This window comes from Puntigrus tetrazona, chromosome 2 (assembly GCF_018831695.1).
Source record: "Puntigrus tetrazona isolate hp1 chromosome 2, ASM1883169v1, whole genome shotgun sequence".
Classification (NCBI taxonomy): domain Eukaryota; kingdom Metazoa; phylum Chordata; class Actinopteri; order Cypriniformes; family Cyprinidae; genus Puntigrus; species Puntigrus tetrazona.
Window position 1 is genome coordinate 18920420 of NC_056700.1, and position 25000 is coordinate 18945419.

General features: G+C 39.7%; 2 protein-coding genes across 2 annotated transcripts in view; one reads left to right on the top strand and one right to left on the bottom strand.

Annotated features, from left to right (window-relative positions):
- clstn2a (calsyntenin 2a) overlaps positions 1–25000 on the top strand; it is a 1097509-nt gene that overhangs the window by 709042 nt on the left and 363467 nt on the right. The window lies entirely within an intron of this gene.
- Positions 1–25000, bottom strand: part of LOC122361868 (receptor-type tyrosine-protein phosphatase mu-like) — a 184828-nt gene that overhangs the window by 69206 nt on the left and 90622 nt on the right. The window contains 6 exon segments of the mRNA XM_043262958.1: positions 6892–6994; positions 8682–8883; positions 10481–10590; positions 12502–12795; positions 24809–24847; positions 24850–25000. The exon segment at positions 24850–25000 is cut by the window's right edge and continues 101 nt beyond it. Of these exon segments, the coding sequence (XP_043118893.1) occupies positions 6892–6994; positions 8682–8883; positions 10481–10590; positions 12502–12795; positions 24809–24847; positions 24850–25000 (899 nt within the window).

Consider the following 25000-nt stretch of genomic DNA (forward strand, 5'->3'; position numbering starts at 1 on the left):
TGTGAGCAGATCCAGTCTGACACCAATTAGATTCTGTCAGTCCAGCGGCTCCGTCCCAATCACTGACCGCCGACTGCATCACGGTGTGTGTGTGTGTGTGTGTGTGTGCGCGTGTCTGTGTGTGTGTGTGTGTGTGTGCGTGTCTGTGTCTGTGTGTCTGTGTGTGTGTGTGTGTGTGTGTCTCCGTCACTGCTCTTACATCCAAACGCTCTGTCGTCTGCTAACTAGGCAGCACAAAAAAATGCACCCTTGTGAGTGAGTGATTCAGAAACTGACCTGACATCTGAAAGAACCAAAATACCAAAAATTAAAAACCATAAAACCATCTGAAATCATAAACTAAAACCTTGTTTACTTGAAATAAAACTAATGCTAACTGAAAAAAATAAAATAAATATATACATACATACATACATACACACATACATATACACATACATACACACATACATATACACATATATACACATACACATATATATACATATACACATATACACACATATATATATACACATACACACACATATATATATACACATACATATATATATATACATATACATATATATATATATATATATATATATATATATATATATATATATATATATATATATATATATATATATATATATATATATATATATATATATATATATATATATATATATATATATATATATATATATATATATATATATATATATATATATATATATATATATATATATATATATATATATATATATATATATATATATATACAGACGTGGACAAAATTGTTGGTACCCTTTGGTCAATGAAAGAAAAACTCTTTCGTCTGTGAACATACAGCTGATGTGCCTTGGCAAAAACTTCGATTTTTGTCTCATCTGTCCACAGGACATTCTCCCAGAAGCTTTGTGGCTTGTCAACATGTAGTTTGGCATATTCCAGTCTTGCTTTTTATGATTCGTTTTCAACAATGGTGTCCTCCTTGGTCGTCTCCCATGTAGTCCACTTTGGCTCAAACAACGACGGATGGTGCGATCTGACACTGATGTTCCTTGAGCATGAAGTTCACCTTGAATCTCTTTAGAAGTCTTTCTAGGCTCTTTTGTTACCATTCGGATTATCCGTCTCTTAGATTTGTCATCAATTTTCCTCCTGCGGCCACGTCCAGGAGGTTGGCTACAGTCCCATGGATCTTAAACTTCTGAATAATATGTGCAACTGTAGTCACAGGAACATCTAGTTGCTTGGAGATGGTCTTATAGCCTTTACCTTTAACATGCTTGTCTATAATTTTCTTTCTGATCTCTTGAGACAACTCTTTCCTTTGCTTCCTCTGGTCCATGTCGAGTGTGGTACACACCATATCACCAAACAACACAGTGATTACCTGGAGCCATATATATAGGCCCAATGGCTGATTACAAGGTTGTAGACACCTGTGATGCTAATTAGTGGACACACCTTGAATTAACATGTCCCTTTGGTCACATTATTTTCAGTGTTTTCTAGGGGTACCATCATTTTTGTCCATGCCTGTTTCGTGAGTTTATTTTTTAAATAATTCTGTTGAAGCATGGTTGAAAAACAATGTCTGACTTTCATTGGTTAACATTTATAGAATTTTTATTTATTATTACTTTTGTCAGATAACAGTTATTTCTGTGACCATTGTGACTTTTTCTTTCATTGACCAAAGGGTACCAACAATTTTGTCCACGTCTGTATATATATATATATATATATATATATATATATATATATATATATATATAATGCACTTATATAATATATATAAGTGGAAACCCCACTTTTTTTGGAAATAGTCTCATTCTCCAGCACTAATAAGTTGAGTTTTACCGTTTCATCCGATCTCCGGGTGTTTTTTCAGTTTAACTTCCTATTACGCTGGAAGAAGAGTATAGTTCCTAATCATATTATTCTAGAAAACCACAACTCTTCATTTTCCCGCCGGTCTTACTACACGATATAACTCCAGAAGAGTCAGGTTTTAAATCCTACAAACATCTAAACTCATGTTTGAACGTGATGCTACTGGTCTAATAGGATTCAATGATCTATGCTAAGCTACGCTAACAGTGCTATCGACTGAATGGAATTAAAAACAGTGAAACTCTACTTAATAACTCTGGAGGAGACGGAGAATGATACTACAGTGATCTGAAATCTGATGTCGTCTGTAAGAAAAAAACTGCAAACAAATAAAACGAGCACTTAAATAAATAACAAACTGTCCAGTTAAAAAAACATCCAACTCCCTTTAAATCAAGTGAAAGGAGGTAAAACTACTCCAGCAGCAGTAAAGCTAGTCTTCATAGGCTCTGTCTCTAATGTGTGTGTATTTCTCTGCACTGGCAACTGAAATTTTTTTCACTTATTTCTACTTGGGAAACAAAAAAAAGAATAAAAAACCCCAAAATACTCAACTCTGCAGTGAGACCAAATACACACATATTAAAGACACAGTACTTAAGTGTTTCTTCTGTTTCACTGCTTTTTCTTTGACATTTTGTCTGAAAAACAAGGACATAAAGACTAATTAAAACCCTTTGTTGTGTTTTATTATCTCTGTTAGATATTAAAGAAATGAAATGATACAAAATAATCATGCTTTCTAGAACAGCGTCTGTGTCCCTTTAACATGCCTATCTAGTGAACTAGATAGGGTCTGAGTGAGACTGATGTGTGTTTAATATGACGTTCTGTTCATGATGTGTGTGTGATTTATTTCAGTGATCAAAACTGACTTTTCAGCATAATTACAACTATTTGTCAGTGTGTGTGTGTGTGTGTGTCTCTCTTTCTCTCTGTGTGTGTGTCTGTTTCTGTGTGTGTGTGTGTCTTTCTCTGTGTGTGTGTCTCTCTTTTTCTCTGTGTGTGTGTGTGTCTCTTTGTGTGTGTGTCTCTGTGTGTGTGTGTGTCTCTGTGTGTGTGTGTATGTGTGTGTCTCTGTGTGTGTCTGTGTGTGTGTGTGTGTGTGTGTGTGTGTGTGTGTGTGTGTGTGTGTGTGTGTGTGTGTGTGTGTGTGTGTGTGTGTCTCTGTGTGTGTGTGTGTGTGTGTGTGTGTGTCTCTCTGTGTGTGTGTGTGTGTGTGTGTGTGTGTGTGTGTGTGTGTGTGTGTGTGTGTGTGTGTGTGTGTGTGTGTGTGTCTGTGTGTGTGTGTGTGTGTCTCTGTGTGTGTGTGTGTCTCTGTGTGTGTGTGTGTGTGTGTATGTGTGTGTCTCTCTGTGTGTGTGTGTGTGTGTGTGTCTCTCTTTCTCTCTGTGTGTGTCTCTTTTTCTCTGTGTGTGTGTGTGTCTCTTTGTGTGTGTGTCTCTTTGTGTGTGTGTCTCTGTGTGTGTCTCTGTGTGTGTCTGTGTGTGTGTGTGTGTCTCTGTGTGTGTGTGTGTGTGTGTGTGTGTGTGTGTGTGTGTGTGTGTGTGTGTGTGTGTGTGTGTGTGTGTCTCTGTGTGTGTGTGTGTGTCTGTGTGTGTGTCTCTGTGTGTGTGTGTGTGTGTGTGTGTCTCTCTGTGTGTGTGTGTGTGTGTGTGTCTCTCTGTGTGTCTCTGTGTGTGTGTGTGTGTGTGTGTGTGTGTGTCTGTGTGTGTGTGTGTGTGTGTGTGTGTGTGTGTGTGTGTGTGTGTCTCTGTGTGTGTCTCTGTGTGTGTCTCTGTGTGTGTGTGTGTGTGTGTGTGTGTGTGTGTGTGTGTGTGTGTGTGTGTGTGTGTGTGTGTGTGTGTGTGTGTGTGTGTGTGTGTGTGTGTGTGTGTGTGTGTGTGTGTGTGTGTGTGTGTGTGTGTGTGTGTGTGTGCGCGCTGCAGGGTGTAGTACGGTGTAACTGATAAGGCTGGATGTTTCTCTCAGCTGTTGTAAACAGGCGTTTAGTGGAATCTCGAGGCGTTTCAATCAGCGCGTGACTGAGAGACGGATCAGTAATCCTCTCAAAGACAGCGCCACACGCTTCCCTCCGGACACGAGCGTCCCCGTCTCACACACACACACACACACTCGCGTGTGGCGTCACAGAGATTACATGTCACAGCCAATTAGAGTTTAAGCAAATATGTGTGTGTGTGTGTGTGTGGGAGGATTTATGTTTCTGATTGCTAATTTCACCAAAAAAACATTCCATCAAGTGTGATGTAGTGTACGTGTGGCTGGTGTTTCTTCAGGCTGGTATCACTCACAAACATCTGCTCTGGTGTCTCCTGCAGCTAATCTCAGGCTTTGATTACTCGCCCGCAAACAAGGAGCAACATTAGGAGCGTTTTCTGTCTGTAATCCTCACAGAAACACAGCGTTTGTCTTCTGCTGCTGATAATGCTCACAATCCATCAGTTCATCTGTGACGTGAAGAATGAGGATTATTAAAACTAGAGACACATAAAAACACGCTTCGGCGCTTTGAGATCGTTCCTCTATGATACAAATTAATTTTATAAGAGTATTAATCCCTGTTTTCTGTTCACATTGTTATTGGATCTCGGACGCTCTCGGTTCAGAGAGACCCTTTAAAGTGTTCTTACTTTAGTCAAAAGAAAAGATCCTCACCGCAGTGTTCACTTTAAAGGGACAGAAACCTCGCTTTATATTTAGATCCCTTCAGCTCCATCAAACACAGAAAGATGACGGAGGAGAGGACATTTACATGATGTGAGACAAACTATAAGTGACACACACACACACACACACACACACACACACACACACACACACACACACACACACACACGTTGGTATTTGTGGTTTATGAGGACTCTTCATAGGTCTAATGTTTTATTCTGTACAGACTTTGTGTGTTATTGTTCTACCCCTGAAAGGAAACTACTTACATTTTTAGATTCTCAAAAAAACTCACTCTTTATGATTTATAAGTGTTTTTAAAAGTGGGGACATGAGGTAATGTGCAGAAAGGTCGCCTTCTCCGTGTCATTATACACATTTGTGTCCTGATTTGTCATAAACACACACACACACACACATGCGCGCACGCGCACACAGAGACACACAAACACACACACACACACACACACACACACACACACACACACACACACACACACACACACACACACACACACACACACATTAATGCATCAGCCTCTAAGATGTTCAGATTTCTGTTCCTCATTTCTGTTTACCTGACAACACTTCTGTTTTTCCGAATACAACAATTTTCAATGAATTAATTATTTTTCAATCTGACATGGTATATGTACATATACACCACAAACCCACCATAAAATGACAATAAATGTTAATAAAAATTAATCAAACCTAAAATCTTGCATAAGCATTGTTTTTGCGGTGTCTTGGTACAAAATGATCTACTGACTGCTGTTTTGAAAAAAAAAAAAAACTAAAAAAACACCGTGTGTGTACAGACTTCACAAAACTGTTTGACCTCTGACCCTAGAACCATTGCATCAGTGTGTGTGTGTGTGTGTGTGTGTGTGTGTGAGAGATAGATAAAGACCAGCGACTCGTCCCGTTAAAATACAGGAACACAATCACAGACAGAGAGATTAGACTCACAATAATCAAATCTTGCTTCTCCTATTTTCATATCTGGTTTGGGAATGTTGACGAGGTAAAGACATGATTTGATCAGATCAGAGCCGGCCGTGTAATCCAGCAGAGATTACTGCGCTGAACATGACTGTAATTCACTGCCGTTATTTGCGCGGCGTACAGTCGAGCGTCAGCCCGGGATATATCCAATATTACAGAGCTTTATAATATAATATTCTTATGTTGAAGATGTTAGAGTTTTATCCGCTTCTTATTAAACGCGCTGAACATGCAGCAGTAAATAATGATGTGTGTCAAAAACAAAAAAAAAGACTGGAATATTAGAGCGACTGAAGCATAAAAAACATCAGAAACATGTGCAGATTACATCCCATCCTATACACTATTCATTTATATGTTAATGTTTCATGGGTTAACATTACATAAGAACAAACAATATTTAGCATGTATTAATCTTAGTTAATCTCAACATTTATTACTACGTTTGTAAAAAAACAAAAACAAATGAAAGAAATATATATTATAATGCACTGGGGAAAATGAACATTTTTATTCACTAACATGAAATGCAGTTGAGGTTTATGTTAATATCTGACGTTAAAAAAAGAGACCTTGTTGTAAAGTGTTACAAAATTATTAAAGGGCTTAAAGACATTCAAAGCAAACAGGAAGAGGAAGTGAAAAATAACTAGAATTGACTGTAAACTGCTACGTAAAATATAATATAATATGTACATATCCTCACTAAATCACATGTCTAAAATGGCTCCATTAATGTTTCTTTCTAAATAACATGATTTAGTACATGATAGGATATATATTTAAAACAGCAAAAAAGAATACTTTGCATTTCTCTCTGGTCATGTCACATCTCATTCTGTCGTCTTTCACTGTTAAAATGGATTTTATGTGCCACGTCACTCGTTTGGAAGCCCGACACTAACAGACAGAGCAGACCAAAAACCTAACTCTTTCATTTCTTGCCATCCGTATCACAAAAAGAGAGATGCATAATAAGGTGCTGCAGACATACATCAGACATTAGGGACGCCATTTTAAAAAAGTAGATGCATTTTTGTTTCATGAAAAATATACAGTATGGGATTTTTCTATTGAGCTATGAGCCGGACGCGTGCGGTGTTTATTAACGAGAGCCGGTGGTTGTGTTGCGAGCGCAGGGCCAGTCAGGGGCCGCGGTGACACAGTCACAAACACATGAAAGCGGTTCAGGGACGAGGCTCTGAAGACACACACACACTTTGTTCTCCGCTTCAAAAGAACGCCGCTCGCTCGGAGGCATCCACAAACAATACGGGAGGAAAACAATGATAAAAACTCAGAGAAACTCAACCGAACTGGTCGTACCTGACCGGAGCTCCTCGGCTCTGAGCTGGTTTAAGGACCACCGTCACCGTGCTGTCCGTCTGGTTCAGAGGAGTCTCCTGATCGTACGCCGGCATCGACGGAGCTGCATGGAGACCAGACCAATTGTATTTATATAGCACTTCATTTAAAGCGCTTAGCATCGTTTAAAAACACAGTAACACAGAAGTTACTTTTAAAAGTAATGCATTACAATATTCCATTACTCCCTAAAAGTAACTGATTACGATACGCAGTTACTTTTTTGTGGAACGCTACTTTTAAACGATACGGGGATGTAAATTCTGGTCTGTACAGTAGAGTGCGCCGCTCAAACTGATCCACGAAGAATAGGACGCAGGAAAAGAAAGTTCAACACTGTTCGACTATAACAAAAATGAAATACAAAGCATCATTGTATTCGATCACTACGGCTATATTTATTTGGCAACGATGTAGTTAAAAATATGTAAACATGTACTACGCACGCTCACGATGTCAGCGTATTCCTGTATTGGGTTTTTTACGTTGAAACGACAGCAGTGGCGTTTTAAAGAACTTGCAATTATCCCAAAATGCAGTAAACCAACAGGCAAGACGTATAGTTTGTAAACTTTGCCGTGTAAATGACCCCTAATTCATTCCTAAGTATTTGCCCAACTATTGTGTTCTGGGGTTGCTAGGGCAATTAGATTGTTTCTAGGGCAATCTAACCAAGGTTTCCAGGTGGATACTAGGATATTTTCTGTGGTTAGTAAACAATTCTTAAGTTGCTGCTGGGTTACAGTGTTTTTACTACCCTGTCGCTAAAAAACTGATTGTTTCTAGTGCAATGTGGGTGTTTGCTAGTTGGTTTCTAGGGTATTTTATTTGGTTAGTTAGAGGTTCCCAACTGAATGGTGGTTACCAAGGTGTTGCTAAGGCAATCTGGGTGGTTACTAGGAGGTTGCTAGAATATTTTATGTAATTGGTGATTGCTAAGGTAGTTAGGTTGTTTTTGCTGAATGTTCTGGGTGGTACTGTAACTAGGGGGTTGCTATGGCAATTAGGTTGTTTCTAGGGCAATCTGGGTGTTTGCTAGAAGGTTTCCAGGTGGTTACTAGGGTATTTTCTGTGGTTAGTAAACAATTCTTAAGTTGCTGCTGGGTTAAAGTATTCTTACTACCCTGTTAGAAGCTGGGATGCTGGTTTAAGATGGTCCTTTTTTCATTATTCTGGTCATGTGCAGAAGAGGACAAGCATAAACCACCTTAAACCAGTATCCCAGCTTCAAAACATACCTAACCAGCATATGCTGTTTTTGTCAACAGGGTAGGGCGTTGCTATGTGGTTGCTAAGGCAGTTAGGTTCTTCCTATGGCATTATGTGTGGTTCCTAGGAGGCTGCCAGAGTATTTCATGTGATCGCTAGGTCTTTCCTAAGTATTTGCTGGGATATATTGTTTTGGGTGGTAACTATGGGGTTGTTTCTAGTGCAATCTGGGTGTTTGCTAGGTGGTTTCTAGGGTATTTTATGTGGTTAGTTAGAGGTTGAATGGTGACTGAGTGGTGGTTACCAAGAGGTTGCTAAGGCAATCTGGGTGGTTACTAGGTTGTTGCTAGAATATTGAATAAGGTAGAATAAGGTGGTTAGGTTGTTTTTGCTGAATGTTCTGGGTGGTACTGTAACTAGGGGGTTGCTAGGGCAATTAGGTTGTTGTTAGGATGTTTTGGGTAGTTTCTAGGAGGTTGCCAGGGCCATCTGCATGTCCATCGAGTTACTTTGCAATCTTCAATGCTGCGGCAGACACACACCTGAGATCTTGGTGGTGGCCTGGGTGATGGCGGGGGGTCCGAAGCCCTTGGCGGTGCTGGCTCTGATGGTGAAGGAGTACGTGGAGCCGGGGTAAAGACCCAGGAACACGTGACTGCTTTCATTCCCAAGTTTAACCACCTTCCCGCTCTGGTTGGAGAGATCCAGCACCGGGTCGAAGGAGCTGACGGCTTTATACGAGATCTGCGGGAACGAGAGCAAATGAACTTCAGTGTCGCCAAACAAATGATTCAAGACGTGCTTTGAGTTCCACCAAATTAGACTCTATTATATCCGAAATGCTTCAAGGCCCTTTTCAATTATCAGCCTGTCGTAAATAAATAAAGAAATCAATAATAACATCCGCACTCCTGACATACCAGGGCAGACATCTGAAAGAGAAAGTGTCTTCTCCTCATATTTGGAGGGGTTTGTTCATTACGCGGCATTAATGAAGCATCATACTCGAAACACTTTGATTTGCGACCTTTGATATTGAGATTTTCTATCACGAGCTTCTGTTTCTCATAGCCTCACACTGCTATTAGATTTAAATGATCTCCGCTCTGAAGTGAGAAAGCGGGGAAGTGTGAACATCCGACTGACGTCATCCCGTGGACGGTCAGGAACGGAGAATCTGAGGACGGGAAATCTCACTGGAAATTTACAAGAAGAACAGAACGTCTGGAGTCAGAGAGAAAGAGAGAGAGAGAGAGAGAGAGAGGAAGTAGAGGAAAGATCAGGGTTCCCTTGATAAGAGGAAAAAAGCCCAAACTGTCCTTTTGATATCACGGCCCGTCAGAGAGTCTCAGCTTCAGAGCTTTGATACTGTCAAATCAAAGGAAGGACGTCACTGCGGGATCATGGACGATCGAGTCTACGGTTAGTCCCGTCTGACTGCACACACACACACACACACACACACACACACTCTCATAGTAATATTAATATAGTCAATATTGTTAGCTGATGCTAACTATCTAGCCGAAGCCATTTAGATAGATAGATAGATAGATAGATAGATAGATAGATAGATAGATAGATAGATAGATAGATAGATAGATAGATAGATTACAGCAATTATAAAAGAAGAACGCGGGGAGTGGTGTCCTCTGGGGGCATTTGGGGTATTTTTAAACCACAGACAAGGTTTTAAAAGACAAAAAAATCTTTACCGAAATCTAATTACATTTTCCTTATTATATTCCTTATTTGCTTATTGGTTATTATGGGAAAATCTCAGACATTTTGAGCAGCAGGGTTATAAAAATATCCTATAATATATAAAATGTAATTATATACATAGCCTGTATAAAACTGCTAAATAAACATTCATCTATCTGTGCTTTTACTTCAGAAGGCTACATAAAAGATGCACTTCTTTTGTATTTTCACTCAAGTATTATTTTATCACACTGATCTGTACTTTTACTCAAAAACCTGATTTTGCACCACTGATTTTTTTTTGCTACATAGTTCTGGGTGGTTACTAGGAGGTTGCTATGGTATGTGTGTGATAACTAGGGGGTTGCTAGGGGATTTTGTGTCGTTTGTTTTAACGAGGAGGTGTTCTGGGTGGTTACTAGGATGTTGCTAGGTGGTTGCCATGGTATTTCTGTGATTACCAGAGGGTAGTCAGGGCATTCTGTGTCGATTGTTACTAAGAGGTTGATATGTTTTTTGCTAAAGTGCTCTGGGTGGTTACTTGCAGGTTGCTAGGGAATTTTTGTGGTTACTAGGGGGTTGCTAGGCTGTCTTTGTGTGTGTGTGTGTGTGTGTGTGTGTGTGTGTGTGTGTTCACCTCAAACTGAGTGATGATGCCGAAGGTCTGCACCGGTTCTCTCCACTTCAGCAGGATCTTGTCCTCGTAAACACTGGCCTGGATTGAATCCAGAGGAACTTCCCCCGGCACTGACAGGAAGTGACATCACAAGACATCAACGCAGCAGCTCTTCACGTGCATTAATAGCCGGATTTTGGCATTTTTAAGTAGCTAAGAAGTAAATCAACCCTAAATCGTACCGATAAGAGCCAACATTAATCGAATCAAAGGGTCCGCTCTGTATACATTCTGAATAGTGAAGGTGTTTTATTACTAAAATGAGAATAAATGGTGGTTCTGAATGCATAAATCCAGAAAAACGCTCACGTTCTCCTCCTCCGAACACGTCTGTGCGCGCCGGAGATTATTTCTGATTTGTTTATGGTTTCATTCTCTCGCAGGAGTGTTATTCACTCGACTCTCAGAACAAAAGAGCGCGTGTGTTTAACATCCAGTCGAGCTGCAGCCCAGGTGTCTAATTATTTATAAAGGTTGCCGATCTCTGGAAACAAAAAAACTCATGTTTATTTTGTCAGAAGAGCTCTGCTAATGGGGGATTTAATTAGACATTCGAGCTAAATGTCAGTGCTTCAGCGCTCTGGAAGGAGGAGTGTGAGGAATAAGATGAGAGCGATCCAGCAGATCCTCATTCACACAGTCTGAACTCAACCCTTCTTCAGCTGCACTTCTGATCAACAAGCTTTCCTTTCTGTTTCACGTCGCTTCGTGGTTCTTTGAGTAATACAATCGATTAAATAAAAGCCTGACGTTTCAGAGGTTCCTCGGATCTGAGTTTTTGAGACACAGAAGCTTATCTGAAGAACTAGAGAACAGAAAGCTGACAAAAAAAGTCACATTTTACAAAAAAAGAAAAAAACTACAAAATAAAACAAAAGTCAATCGTATAATTATATAATGAGCAATTACTAGTTACCATATCAAATTATTTAGGAATCTATTTATCTGGGATACATTAAAATTAAACGTTATATTTTCTGGTTTCATTTTGACCTTTGTTGTGTTTGTTAGTAGATTTGCATTTCTGCATAGTTTTTATTTTTTAATGTATTTTATTTATTTATTTATTTTTTTTTTTGTTATAATACGTTTCTATTTTGCTTTCTATTTTAATTTTAAAAATTGTTGCAAGTATTTGTCTTTTCTAGTATTTTATTTATTTATTTCACACATAGTGCATGTGTGACCCTGGAGCGACCCCAAAACCGGTCATAAATGTTTGAGATTTATACATCAGCTGAAGCTGAATAAATAATCTTTCCACCGATGTCTGGTTTGTTATGATCGGACAATATTTGTCTGCGATATAACTATTTGAAAATCTGAGAAGGAAAAAAAAAATTAATATTGAGAAAATCATGTTTAAAGTTGTCCAGATGAAGTCCTTAGCTATGCATGAAATTTTGATTTGTTTATAGTAGGAAAATATCTTTATGGAACATGATCTTTACTTAATATCCTTCAGATTTTGGCATTAAAGAAAAATTAATAATTTTGACCCATACAGTGTATTGTTGTCTATTTTTACACATATATCTGTGCTGCTGAGGACGGTTTCTGTTTATGTAGTGTTTATTCATTTTACAGTTTTAGTTTGTTATTTTAGTACATCAAGTCAAAGTATATTTTATTTTATTTTAATGAATATTTATTTTAAATAAAAAAATAAATAATATATATATATATATATATATATATATATATATATATATATATATAATTAACTTTTTGTATATAATTTATATTGATATAATTTATATCATATATATATATATATATATATATATATATATATATATATATATATATATATATATATATATATATATAATTTTTCATACTAATATATATATATATATATATATATATATATATATATATATATATATATATATATATATATATACTTAAAATGATCTAATCTCCAAAAGAGTTGTAATAATGTTGTGTGTTGAGGCTGAGGGCTGTGTGTGGTCTCTCACCGTCTTCGTCGGTCTGGACGTGGATCTCGGGGCTCTCTCGGACTCCCTCTCGGTTGCGGAGCAGCATCCGGACGCTGAGGTTGGTGAAGGGCGTGAGGTTGTGGATGGTGTGCTGGCTCCCGAGGGCCGTCTCCTCGCGGCTCTCCTCTTTCCCTCGTCCTCTGGCGCGGTACTGAAGAGTCAGGCTGTAGTTATAGCAGCGAGTCACGTTATAGCCCAGCGGCTCCCAGCGAAGAGTGACCTGCCGGGCCTTGATCTCCAGAACCTTCAGCTGCCGAGGGCCGTGCATGGGCTCTGAGAAACACCACGACACACACACACACACATTACTTCTAACAGGAATGCATTACAATGCTGCATTACACCCTAAAAAAATAACCACTTCTGTTACTTAGTGGCTTTCAATGGAAGTAAAGGATTATATTAGTATTGGGTTGCTTTTTAAATCTGGAAAGGGCTTGCTTGTTTGTTTTAAATATAAAGACGTTTTACAAAAAAACAGTTTCAGGTTGAAGGAAAGTAGTGTACAGTAGAGGACAGAACAAACTAATCACACGAAGAATATGACGCAGGAGAAGAAAGATCGACTTTATTCAGAAATAACTAATTCACTTTTTGCTTATTAGTTTGCTTGAATTGAATCATTGAAATTAAATACATCATTTACATTTGTCTTATTTTAACGTTTAATTATTGCAGGTTTGTATAATATTCTGAGTTTGTTTGTATTGATTTTAGTCTAGAAATGCAGTGAGACACCGGATCAGTCAATACATGAGAAACAGAGTTATTTCTGTCTGAATTAAAACGTAATGTGTTACTTGAATATAGTCAGCTTGTAATGTGTTTGCCCGGACTCTGATAACACGATGACGCAAAAAAAACCAGCAAGCATTTACGTGAGCAGAACGTCAAAAAAACACAATGGTTTTTCCTCTTTATCACCCAAACTCTGGAACAATCTCCCTAACACTCTTTGGGAGGCAGACACACTCCGTCAGTTTAAATGTAGATTAAACTGTAGATCTTTTTAACCTAGTCTACACATAACACACTAAAACACTTTTACTATTCAAATCCGTTAAAGGATAGATCAGCCAGAAGGAAATTGCGATACATTTTATTTTATCGGGATTCACAGATGAACAGAAAGTTCAAAAGAACAACATTTACGTATTTGTCCTAAAACCATTTTTTATCATTATTGAGAAATACGGAAGCCTGATTATCGGAAAAGCTAAAAATATACTAAAATGATTAGGCTACATTTTACAAGAAATTGCTATTTCATGCTTTCATCCTTAAAATGTCATGTTTAATTAATTGTTTTACTTTATTTTGTAACTGGCTGAAAATTACACACGCACATTGTAATGTTTCTGCGTGTTAATGAACGAGGCGTGACACACACACTTTTCTAACTCTAGAGGTGAATCTAAATGAGTGTGAAGTGAGTGCTGGTGATCCGTCAGTGATCTTCATCACGCTGAAGTGTGTGATTCGTCAGATCGAGAGGGACAGAACCTGCGTGTTCAGCTGTTTCTCCCGCCTCTGACCTTTCCAAATGTCATTTTTCTGCTTTGCTTATTGGTGTTGTGAATAAATGATGAAACGCGTGCGAGACACTAAACTCCACTCAGAGCGTTTCCGTCACGTTCGCTCCGTCTCTGTGCGGTTCGTCCTCTGTAATGCGTGCGGGCGTTCTGTTTTTATCTGCGTCTTGAAGTCTGACTTCCTTCCATTTGCATTTAATCATTTAGCGAGCGTTGGGCTGTCAGGTCTGAGCAGTCAAGGACGAGCTTCACAGAGGAACATGCAAGCGTCTGAGACGACCTTTCATTCTTCTGAAGCGCTGTCTGTCATTGAGGCCGGGCGGTTACTGTGCTAAAAACACGGTAAACTCTGGCTTTCTGGGCTTATGAAACAGGTGAATTAATGAAGGCAGTGTCTGAGGAATAGATGCGTTTAGAAACACTCGCAGCCTTTATATTTAATGCATTATAAAAGTATTTTAATGCATTCATTAAAGCACCTTATAATGCATTCAGTGATTCCATGAATAATTGTTGTTATAATGTATTATAAGACTCATCTATTTATTATTACATCTTCAGAACGTGCACTGCTTTAAAATGCATGTCAAGCAACCGGATTTAACTTTATCTTAACTTTGGCTACAATTATTAATGAAAAGATAAGACATTTAAGAATAACGAGTAATGCATTATAACGCATAAAGGCTTGAAGTGAAGTTTTTTATTATCAGAGTGACCTTTTATTTCCTGGGTCACTAAAAGGGCTAACACTTCAAGGATCCTCAGAGAAGAACGTAAAAGAGTCTGAAAGTGTTTTAAAGCCTTAAACTCCTCCGGCCTTGAGACAAACTGTTTATTAATCACTGATTTGTTGACCGCGTGTTTGCCTTCAGATTAAAACGTTTATCGCTGAAGGGTTTGTGAAAGCAGGTTCTTCAGGAAGCAGGTTTAGTGCCGCTTGACCGGAGAAGATGGTTTACTGCTTCTTAGAAACTCAAAGACGAAGAAGAACAAAAGTTGCTCACAAATCCTGCAGGCCTAAAGAGATTTAACACTTTTCGGCTGTTTTTATTTATTTATTCGTTTGCAGATGAAGAAAACTAAATAACGCATTAAATCCACACATCCCTCCTGAATAAAAATATTAATTTAAAAATTATATTAAAAGAGACACATTTTTGAGTGGAACCTGAGAGATGTTATAAGTGTGTGTGTGTGTGTGTGTGTGTGTGTGTGTGTGTGTGCGTCTCCAGAGCAGACGAGGGAAATTGAGCGCTGTCTGGATCTAATAGGTGGGAAAATGTTACGTTCCAGAGAAATGGACTTCAGATCTAAGTGAGAATGGAGATGGATCCTATTAGTGTGTGTCCGTCCGGAGACAGAGTGAGGCGGACAGAGAAAGATCTTCTGATTTCATTCGCTGCTGACCTTCAGAAGCATTTCCAGAAGATAAAATGACATTTCACCCTCATCACGGGAAGCTTCCGGTCTCTCACTTCTTCACGTTTGAGGGATCAGACTTGTGTTTTGGAAAGTACAGTGTTCTGGAGAGTTAGTTATTTAGCAGATTTTTACATGTACTGTACATCTACTGTGTGCCTTCAGCGGACTCTTTCATCCGATGTGATTTACAAAAGAAGAACCGAAGCGGTTGTTTGATATGCATCGAGCAGAAGCTGATCAGATGTCTCTGGACTGAGTTGAGATGCTGTATTAGATGAAGTCTTTCATCTGCTCTTCTTCTCTGATTGCTGCTTTGATCCTGGAGAGACTCTCGTGTTTCCAAACCCACAGAAACAGGATCAGGGCCCTGATTCCAGCCCACGAGAGAGAGTGTGAGTGTGTGTGTGTGTGTGTGTGTGTGTGTGTGTGTGTGTGCGTGTGTGTGTGTGTGTGTGTGTGTGTATGTGTGTGTGTGTGTGTGTGTGTGCGCATGTGTGTGTGTGTGCACGCAATGTGTGTGTGTGTTTGTGTGCACACTTGCGTGTGTGTGTGTGTGCTTGTGTGCGCATACGTGTGTGCATGTGTGCACATGTGTGTGTGTGTGTGTGCACACTTGTGTGTGTGTTGTGTGTGTGTGTGTGTGTGCACGCATGTGGGTGTGTGTACACGTGTGTGCTCGCACGCCTGTGTGTGTTTGAGGGAGTGAGTGAGTGTGTGTGTGAATGAGTGTGTGTGCAAGTGTGTGTGTGTTTAAGGGAGTGTGTGTTTGTGTGTGACTGTGTGTGTGTGTGTGTGTGTGAGTGAGTGTGTGTGTGTGTTTGAGCGATTGAATGTGTGCATTTGCGTCTGTGTGAGTGTGTCTGTATGTGTGAGTGTGTGTGTGTGTGTGTGTGTGTGTGTTTAAAAATGCACGCTCATGTAAGCTGATGGGCAAAAAGATGGAGTGAACTCTGCGAGTGAATTCTCGGAGGTCGATACGAAACCAAAACGGCCACATTTATCCTTTTCACAATTTTCTAAGTTCAGCAAATGATTTTAAAAAATATGACATTGATTTTTGTGCTTTACAAAAGGAAAAAGGCAGGAACAGCGTGTGAATCAAGCTCAGCTTTAAAAGCTATTGATTTTTGGGACAATTGGCTGTATACACAGAACGATTTGTGAGATTATTTAAGAAAGCGTCTGAAATGTGACCCATGAGCTCTAGTGCGCCATTATTCAAGTGCTCTTATTTCCAGACATTTCCTTCCTATTGATGTGAAAACCACTTAAGAATGAGGAGGAGACGAGAAAACACGAGCTGAGCGTGAGACGATTCAGACTCCAACATCATCAATATTCCTTAAAAGTCTCCCGAATCGCTTTCAAAACACAGTCTGCAGGTAACGGACTGACCAACCGAACAAAAACATGACTGAAAAATATACCCTTTTATTTATGTCTGTTCTTTACAGCTCACCCTCAGACCATCCCTGAGATCAGGAGATGAGAGTGTGTGTGTTCATCAGATCTGGAGAAACGTCTCAGCGATGGATGTGAATGGGTGCCGTCAGAATGAGAGTCTGATAAAAACACTCCGGTCCATCGGTGAACATCAGGAGAAGACAGAAGATCAAACTAAGCTCATCTCCGGTTCTCTCCGGCCTGTGGATGGATGGATGTTTTCATTCTGACGGCACCCATTCACATCCATTGGTGAAGGAACACCATCCTGGGCTCAGATGCGTGAGCTTTAAGCACATTTTAATTCTCAGGTGAACTATTCCTTTAAATAATTCCGAAAGGTTTTTAACACTGAGGGATGAAAACAGTCTGAGATGAAGCGAACGAGAGCCGATGGACGTCTGAAGGCTCCTTCACACGCATTCGCTGCCGTTTAAAGAGCGCCATGCAGAAAATAGAGCTTTAAAATCCCTCTATTTGCGTAACTATCAGCGACGCACAGTGACGGGGACGGGTCCGAGCGGGACGGGAAATCCTCTCACACACACACACACACACGTGATGCTGGTGAATAGTCCAGAGAGACATTATCAGCATGTTTAACAACATCGGTCATGGAGAAACACCTCAGCAATGACTGAATCAGGCCAATTTCTGCTTCAATACAGGAGAAAACGTGCGGCACCCAACCGTAAAAACACACACGGACCGTAAAAAACCACCATCTCGCCGGCTAATTGATATGTTGCTTATATTTCGTGCTTTTCCTTTGTTTCACAAAAACATTAGCGGAACTAAAAGAAGCCGCCGTTTGTGTGTCGAGCGAGAAAAGCCGCTTCCGCATCAAACTGACTGACGGCGAGGAAACAAACATCCCACACTCGCTCCTCAAATACTGTAAATGTCAGTACAGTAAGAGCGAGCTGGAACCTGCTGTAAACGTGAGCCGTGACAGAACAAACACAACGAGCCTCTCGGCCTCTCTCACCGGCGGCTAATTGAATAATTTCAGTCTGACATTTAGATGGAACTATTAGCGGCTCTTTATCATTACAGCTTGACATTTAAATAATGTTTTCTAAATTATCAGCACATTATTGGCTCCCGTTCGTCCTAATGGCTCATTCACGTCACCTTTATCATGCAAATAGATGACACGATTACACACCAGACCAGACGGCCAGAGAAGTGTGTGGGTGATCATATCACTTTAGAAGTGACCGTTTAGAGCTATAAAGTAAGTCTAGAATCACACACACGTGTGCGGATCCAAAACACTGCTCGGACGTTTGGGTCGGCGCATATAAAGTTTCGTCTCTTCTGCTCAGCAAGCCTGCATTTATTTGATTAGAGATACAATGCAAAAACAGTAATATTGTGAAATAATATTATTGTTTAGAAAAATGGGTTTCTATTTGAATATGCATTCATGTGGAAATCATTCTAATAAACTGATCTGGGGCGATTCTTTCCACAAATACCCCCCAAAAACACCCTCAAACCCCAGAGTTACATCCAACTGAGGGAATGCATTAACAATCTGAGCATAGCCATTAAGTTATATGAAGAAAGCCTTGCTTTGTTGCCACAATAAATATTATTTTGCAGGCATGTCATGTGCAGCTCCATACGTCTCCCATCATATGCTCCTTAATAAAAGCTCTCTGTTTAATATACTGTAAGTTTGCTGTCACGGTAAGAAGCTTGTCACGGTACTGTTTTTCTGGTCATAGGCATAAAAAAATATATATTTTCAAGCGCTGGTCATGCATTGCAACACAGCATGAAGCATCATGAAGCACTGTGACACTGTAATGCAGCATTGCATTGTAACACGTCATAAAATGCATCATAATGCATGCAACAGAGAATAAAGCATCGTAATGCAACATAAAGCACCATATTGTGTTGTAACAACAAAGCATTGAAACACATCATAGCAATCACAACAACACGCAACATCATAAAGTATCATAACGCATTGTAACACAAGATAAAGCGCCGCAATGAATTGCAATACATATAAAGCCTTGTAATGCATCATAATGCAATATAAAGCATGGTAACATATCCCAGTACAATATAATGCATCATAATGCTTGATAATGCAATATAAAGTCTTGTAAAGCATCATGATACAATATAAAGCATCGTAACGCATTGCAATACAATAATGCCTTGTAATGCTTCATAATGCAATATAAAGCCTTGTAACGTATCATAATGCATCGTAAAGAAGGTTAATGTATTGTAACATAATTAAAACATCAAAAAGCGTCATAATGTAACAAAGCATCGTAACACATTCATTAATACGTTCTCTAAAAGGTTTAGCACTGTACTGTTTTCTCGCTGTAAGAATAATAACGAATCAAAGAAAGCGTTAAAGAGCAAAGCTGCTACAAATCCTCAGCATCACTGACAGATATCATAATCAGTAATATTGATTCTGTCTAAAGTGTATTTTGATGGCTTTTTGAATTATTTCCTCAATGCCTTCATCGCGTGGAAAAGAGTGAACCACGAGTTTTGTTTCGGTGTGAATCGTCCTCAGCTCAAGTCTAGAGGTCAGAGGTCGGCGTGATTTCTGGCTCAGATCATCTGCATCTTCAGCGGCTCCGATCACACTCATTCCAGCGAGAGAGCAGCAGAGTCCTCACAGCGTCAGCATCGACGGACGGAGCACTAGTTAATGAAACGCAGCTCTTCTGGCAGCCGCTGTAATGAGATCAGCGTGTGACTCCATCTGATCTGTTAGACCGATGTGTCGATCTGCTCGAGGAGGTCAGGAGGTCAGGGGCCGCGCTTTAACACGAAGGGAAGCGGGTCGCAGCTCGCGAACCCAATCACTAGAGCCGTGGTGTTACCGTGGTAACCGAGCGCCGGATCGATGCTCAGTGGTCTACTTTTCTTCATCAAGGGCGCATTAAACAGACTTTATAATGTTACAAAATCTTTCTATTCAAATATGGCTACGTTTTTATAAAACAAGGCAATGAATTCTTAATTCATGGCCACGGATGAATTCAAACGAAGAAAGAAATTAAACTCTGGGTGAAATATATACATATGTGTGTGTGTGTGTGTGTGTGTGTGTGTGTGTGTGTGTGTGTGTGTGTGTGTGTGTGTGTGTGTGTGTATGTGTGATGTATGCCATCTCATACACCCAAGCCATTTTTTTTTTTTACAATATTTTTTGAATAGCCATTAATATCATAACCATCACCACAATAAAAGTTTAAATTGCCATGCAAAATAATTAAAGGTTATCACTTGAACTTAAACAAACAACATTAACAATATTGTTTTTAAACTGAACGCTGCATTTAAAATGTAAAATCTTTTTAATATCTTTTTTGCTGTTATTTAGAATCAATGTCCCATTGCGCATAAAAAATACGGTTAATCAATAGGAAAAACGATAAATGGCACAGGGTATGTTTCTGTATCAACTAAGGTTTGTTAAATCCATCTTAATCTACAGTGAATTAATATTTATTTTTTATGCTATTAAGTGTGGAAGAAGTCAGTTTTGACTGCAAAAGTCGTTGGCGTTGTTTGACTGTTTACGGCATTTTCCGATTTTACCGTTTTTGTTCTGCAGCTAGAACCACTCCAGACCGGTTGGCTGGTCCGAGCTGGTTTAAGCTGGTTTCAGCCGGCGGCAAACACAGGAGAATGAGGTTAAGAATGAACCAATCTGTGCAATGGATTATGGGAAATGAGGTCCACGCGGTCAATAATGACATCTTGTGGTGAGCAAACGGAGACTCGTTGACCAAATTCACGACAGGCTAGGCTGGTCAGGCTGGTTTTAGCTAGTCGTTCCAGCTGGTTTCTCAGCCTAAACCAGCTAAGACCGGCCGGGCCGGCTGGGAAGTGTCCGAAACCTCTCTAAAATCAGGCTGCGGACCAGTCGAGACCAGACTGGTTGGCTGGCTCTAATTGGGGTTTTTCCAACAGGAAGCGTCACTTTGCTTGTAAGAAATGAACGGTTTTAATGTTACTTTAAGTTGGGGTAGGATTAAATGACTGCATTAAATGACTGCACATAATTCTACCTAATAATGCATCATGCATCATAATGTATAACGCATCAAAAACCACCATAAAGCATCACAAAAACCCTTCCATAGGAGTCACGCGGTATACTTCAACTCTTCAGAGCCACATCCTCGCTGAAGCGCTCTGAAAATCAAGCCAATTGTGAAGTTTTGCGGAAGTAAGAGTAAAAGTAACGCGTCTAATGAAACATGTTTTCTCTGCGTGATTCATCTGACAACATACATCACGCCTGACGGATATGGAGAGAGACGAGTTTACAAACAGCCTGCAAAAGTGCTGGAGCCCATTCCTTCCTTATTTATTTCATTCCTCCCACCGCTTCCAAATCAAACTTAAAAAAATAAAAGCAGACAAACAGTCAGGAGTGAATTCATCTTCATTAGCGCCGAAGCTCATCTGCTTCCACTCAGCTGCCATTACTGATGATGAACGACGTCAGACGAGGAGAAGAACGAAGGAAGAAGAAAGTATGTTTAGAAATAATAGAAACGACATGGATATACACGCATGCGTATACAATATATACAAAGTGTATACACTACATATGAACTAATTACTAGAAAAAAAAGGAAAGCAAAGGAAAAAATAAAAGGAAGCACATTTGTATTGATCATAAAATCCCTGTTTCATCAGGTCTGAACGAACATTACATTCATATGAAGATCAGTGTCCAGTAATAAAAGTACGTGTGTCTGCGTCAAACATCTGTCCTTGAGACGTTCACCACGAGAAGACTCACAACAATCCCCCGAACCTCCAAACTCTCAAATACAACACAAGGCTTTAGCAAACGTGCTAAAAAAAACTAAGTTGTGAAGAAATACAGCACAGAGCATCACGAAAGTTATAGTGCACATACTACAGAGTATACTATTTTAATAGTTGAAAGTATGAAGCTATATATATTTTAATGATTTAACATTTGAATCATATTCTTTAACTCTACATGATGATTCATTCATAAAACAAAACTATTAATCTCACATCAGATTTGGCAGAAAAATGACTAATATGAATGTTTTGTGTTACGAATGCATTGTTAAATCGAATTTACTTTACTTTTTCATTCTTTCTTTTTTCCCTTTTAATTATTATTATTATTATTAATATATATTAATTATTATTATATATTCAAATTGGAACCCGACAATAGAAACTTAGCAATAGCATATTTTTCTGTATATTTGATCAAATAGATACAGCCTTGATAACCATAAGAGACTTTACAAAATAAACTTTTTAAAATGTAGTGTGTGTTAGAAGCAAGAGAACCGACAAAAGAGCAATGCAACGTAAGTGCTGTGACAAGTCTATGTACACACACACACACACACACACACGCACGCACGCACACACACACACACACACACACACACACACACACACACACACACACACACACACACACACACACACACACACACACACACACACACACACACACACAGACACACACACACACACACACACACACACACACACACACACACACACACACACACACAGACACACACACACACACAGAGACACACACAGACACACGCGCGCACACACACAGACACACACACACACACACACAGAGACACACACAGACACACACACACACACACACACACACACACACACACACACACACACACACACACACACACACACACACTCTCTCCAGCAGCGTGTTCAGTTTTGTAGCAGTTCTCAAGGTTATCAGAGACTGCATTGTGTCTTGCACAGGCATATTTATTCACTAGTTTGAAGTAAAAAAGGTCAGCACAGCTTTTACTGAAGCTCTTCAGGAGGAAAAACACGCAATCAGACGGACGCTTTGCATTCAGACGATTGTCTTTGTGCGGCTCACGAAACAATAACGCGCAGAAACGATAAGCCTGCATACCTCCCACAAAATAATTCACTTTCAAGGGTACATCTCATTTTTCCCCGTTCGTCTGTGTTTCTTTGTCACCGGACTTCCATTAAGCTCGGCAAAGAGAGAACAAAGACGGGAGGAAAACACTGGTTCCTGCAATCTGCTGCCGCTGAAACACATTTGTTAAACGACTGATGGCTGTCAGGCCCGAGCTCTCATTAAGAGCCAAACAAAGCAGCGTCGGGCATTAGGCTAAACCGCTGCTAGTGCAGGTGAACAGATGATGTGTAGCCCGCGTGCATGAGCCTTCACACAAACCCTGCAACATGACGAAGGCTGTCCTTGACGGCATTTTTGCAAACCGTTTTTTACTGAAACGCGGAGAGATTATTCCAGTCGCGTGAGCTCAACATATGCACCGATATGCAGGGAGTAGATTGAAATATGATGATGTATTAAACATGTTTCATGGTTAGTGCACGAAGATGACAGATAACCGTTAACGATGGTTTAATAAATTCACAGGAAGGCGATTCCGGACAGATAAATCAAAGATACCGGACAAACATACATTGAATAGAACACCCCCCCCATTAAAAACGACAGAAACTAGGTCAGGGCGCTTACTATAGGCTTGCATTTTAATTTTACATAATGTTTTAGTAATGTAATATTACTATTTTTATTATGTGGAACATTTTAGTCTTCGATTAATTGATATTGATTGATGTTAATCTTGGCGAGTGTGATATTAAAACCACAAGAGATGTGAGCCAATCACAGCCTTAAAGAAACACATCCCTTTAAACAGTGTCCAAATGTCTCTTTATTCCCAGATTATGATGTTTTTGATGTAGAAATTGAGTTCACCTTAAGACAAATGCAGTTCGCAGCCCGTTAAAAGTCGGAAAGTGTAGTCGAACAACTATTTTATGAGTCACTCGTAGTTCACGAAGCTTCAGCAGCCCCAAAAAGAGTAAACGCTGAAGTTTAACTGCACATCAAACATGCTAAGAGCAATACACACACACACGCACACACACACACACACACACACAGAGACCCCTGTAGGCCTGGTGTGAAGGCCAGAGACTCGGACTCATTCATCGCCATCAGCTCTACAGAAATGAGAAACAGTGAGACCTTCAGCAGGAGGTCAGGACCCAGAAATAGCCTCAAGTTCCTCAAACACACACACACACACACACACACACACACACACTGTGTCAGGTAGGACAGCGCGCCACCGCAGGCCACGGCTCATCTCCACTGAACTCAAACACACTCAACATCACCGACGGCCTTCAAGTGCAGATGGAAAGATCATGTTCTGAGCTGCACCGGCAAACAAGCAGGAAAACGTTTAATGAAGAATCATTTAAAAAGAAAGACTAAAGACGCAAAACGTTTCAGCGCAGTGTAATATTATTAGTTAATAATCAATAGTTAATAATAATAACATTAGTGTAATAGTTTTATGATACGTAATGTGAAAAATATGTACACATTCTGAATGATTATCATTATGTGTGTGTTATAAAATATACTGTATGAAACTGTATGATAAAAGTATAAAAAGCAATGGTTTTGAATAGGTATAATAGTAGATAGATAGGTGTAGGTAGATGTATATCTTCTTTACGTTAAAGTTTTAAACGATTCCTCATCAAGAGCGTTTCTTTCCTGTGGGGTTCCCCAGGGCTCGCTTTTAGCCCCGCTGCGGTTTGCTTCATATTTGTTGCTTCCGGGGCAATTAATGAGTGCTTTTTAAGATATATCACTTCTATGCAGATGATATTCAACTTTTCAAGCCTCAATGTCTTTTTAGGTCCCAAAATGTCTTCGAAAATGTATGATTTTATGCCCCACAGAAGAAAGAAACACATACAGGTTTGAAAGAATAAATGATGACAGAACTGTCTCTAACGGCAGCATCTATCAGCGGTATCGCAGTTACCTGCACATTTGGTGCGGGCCCTCAGCGGCGGCCCGGGGCCCCGGTTCCTCCCTCCAGGGGCCGCGTCAGCAGCACGCTGATCTCATACTCGGTGTCGGGGTCCAGATGGCCGATCTTGTGTGAGGTTTTATCCACGGGCTGCAGGTCATACATGGTGCCGGAGACGGTGCGGTACTCCACCTCGCGGTTGAT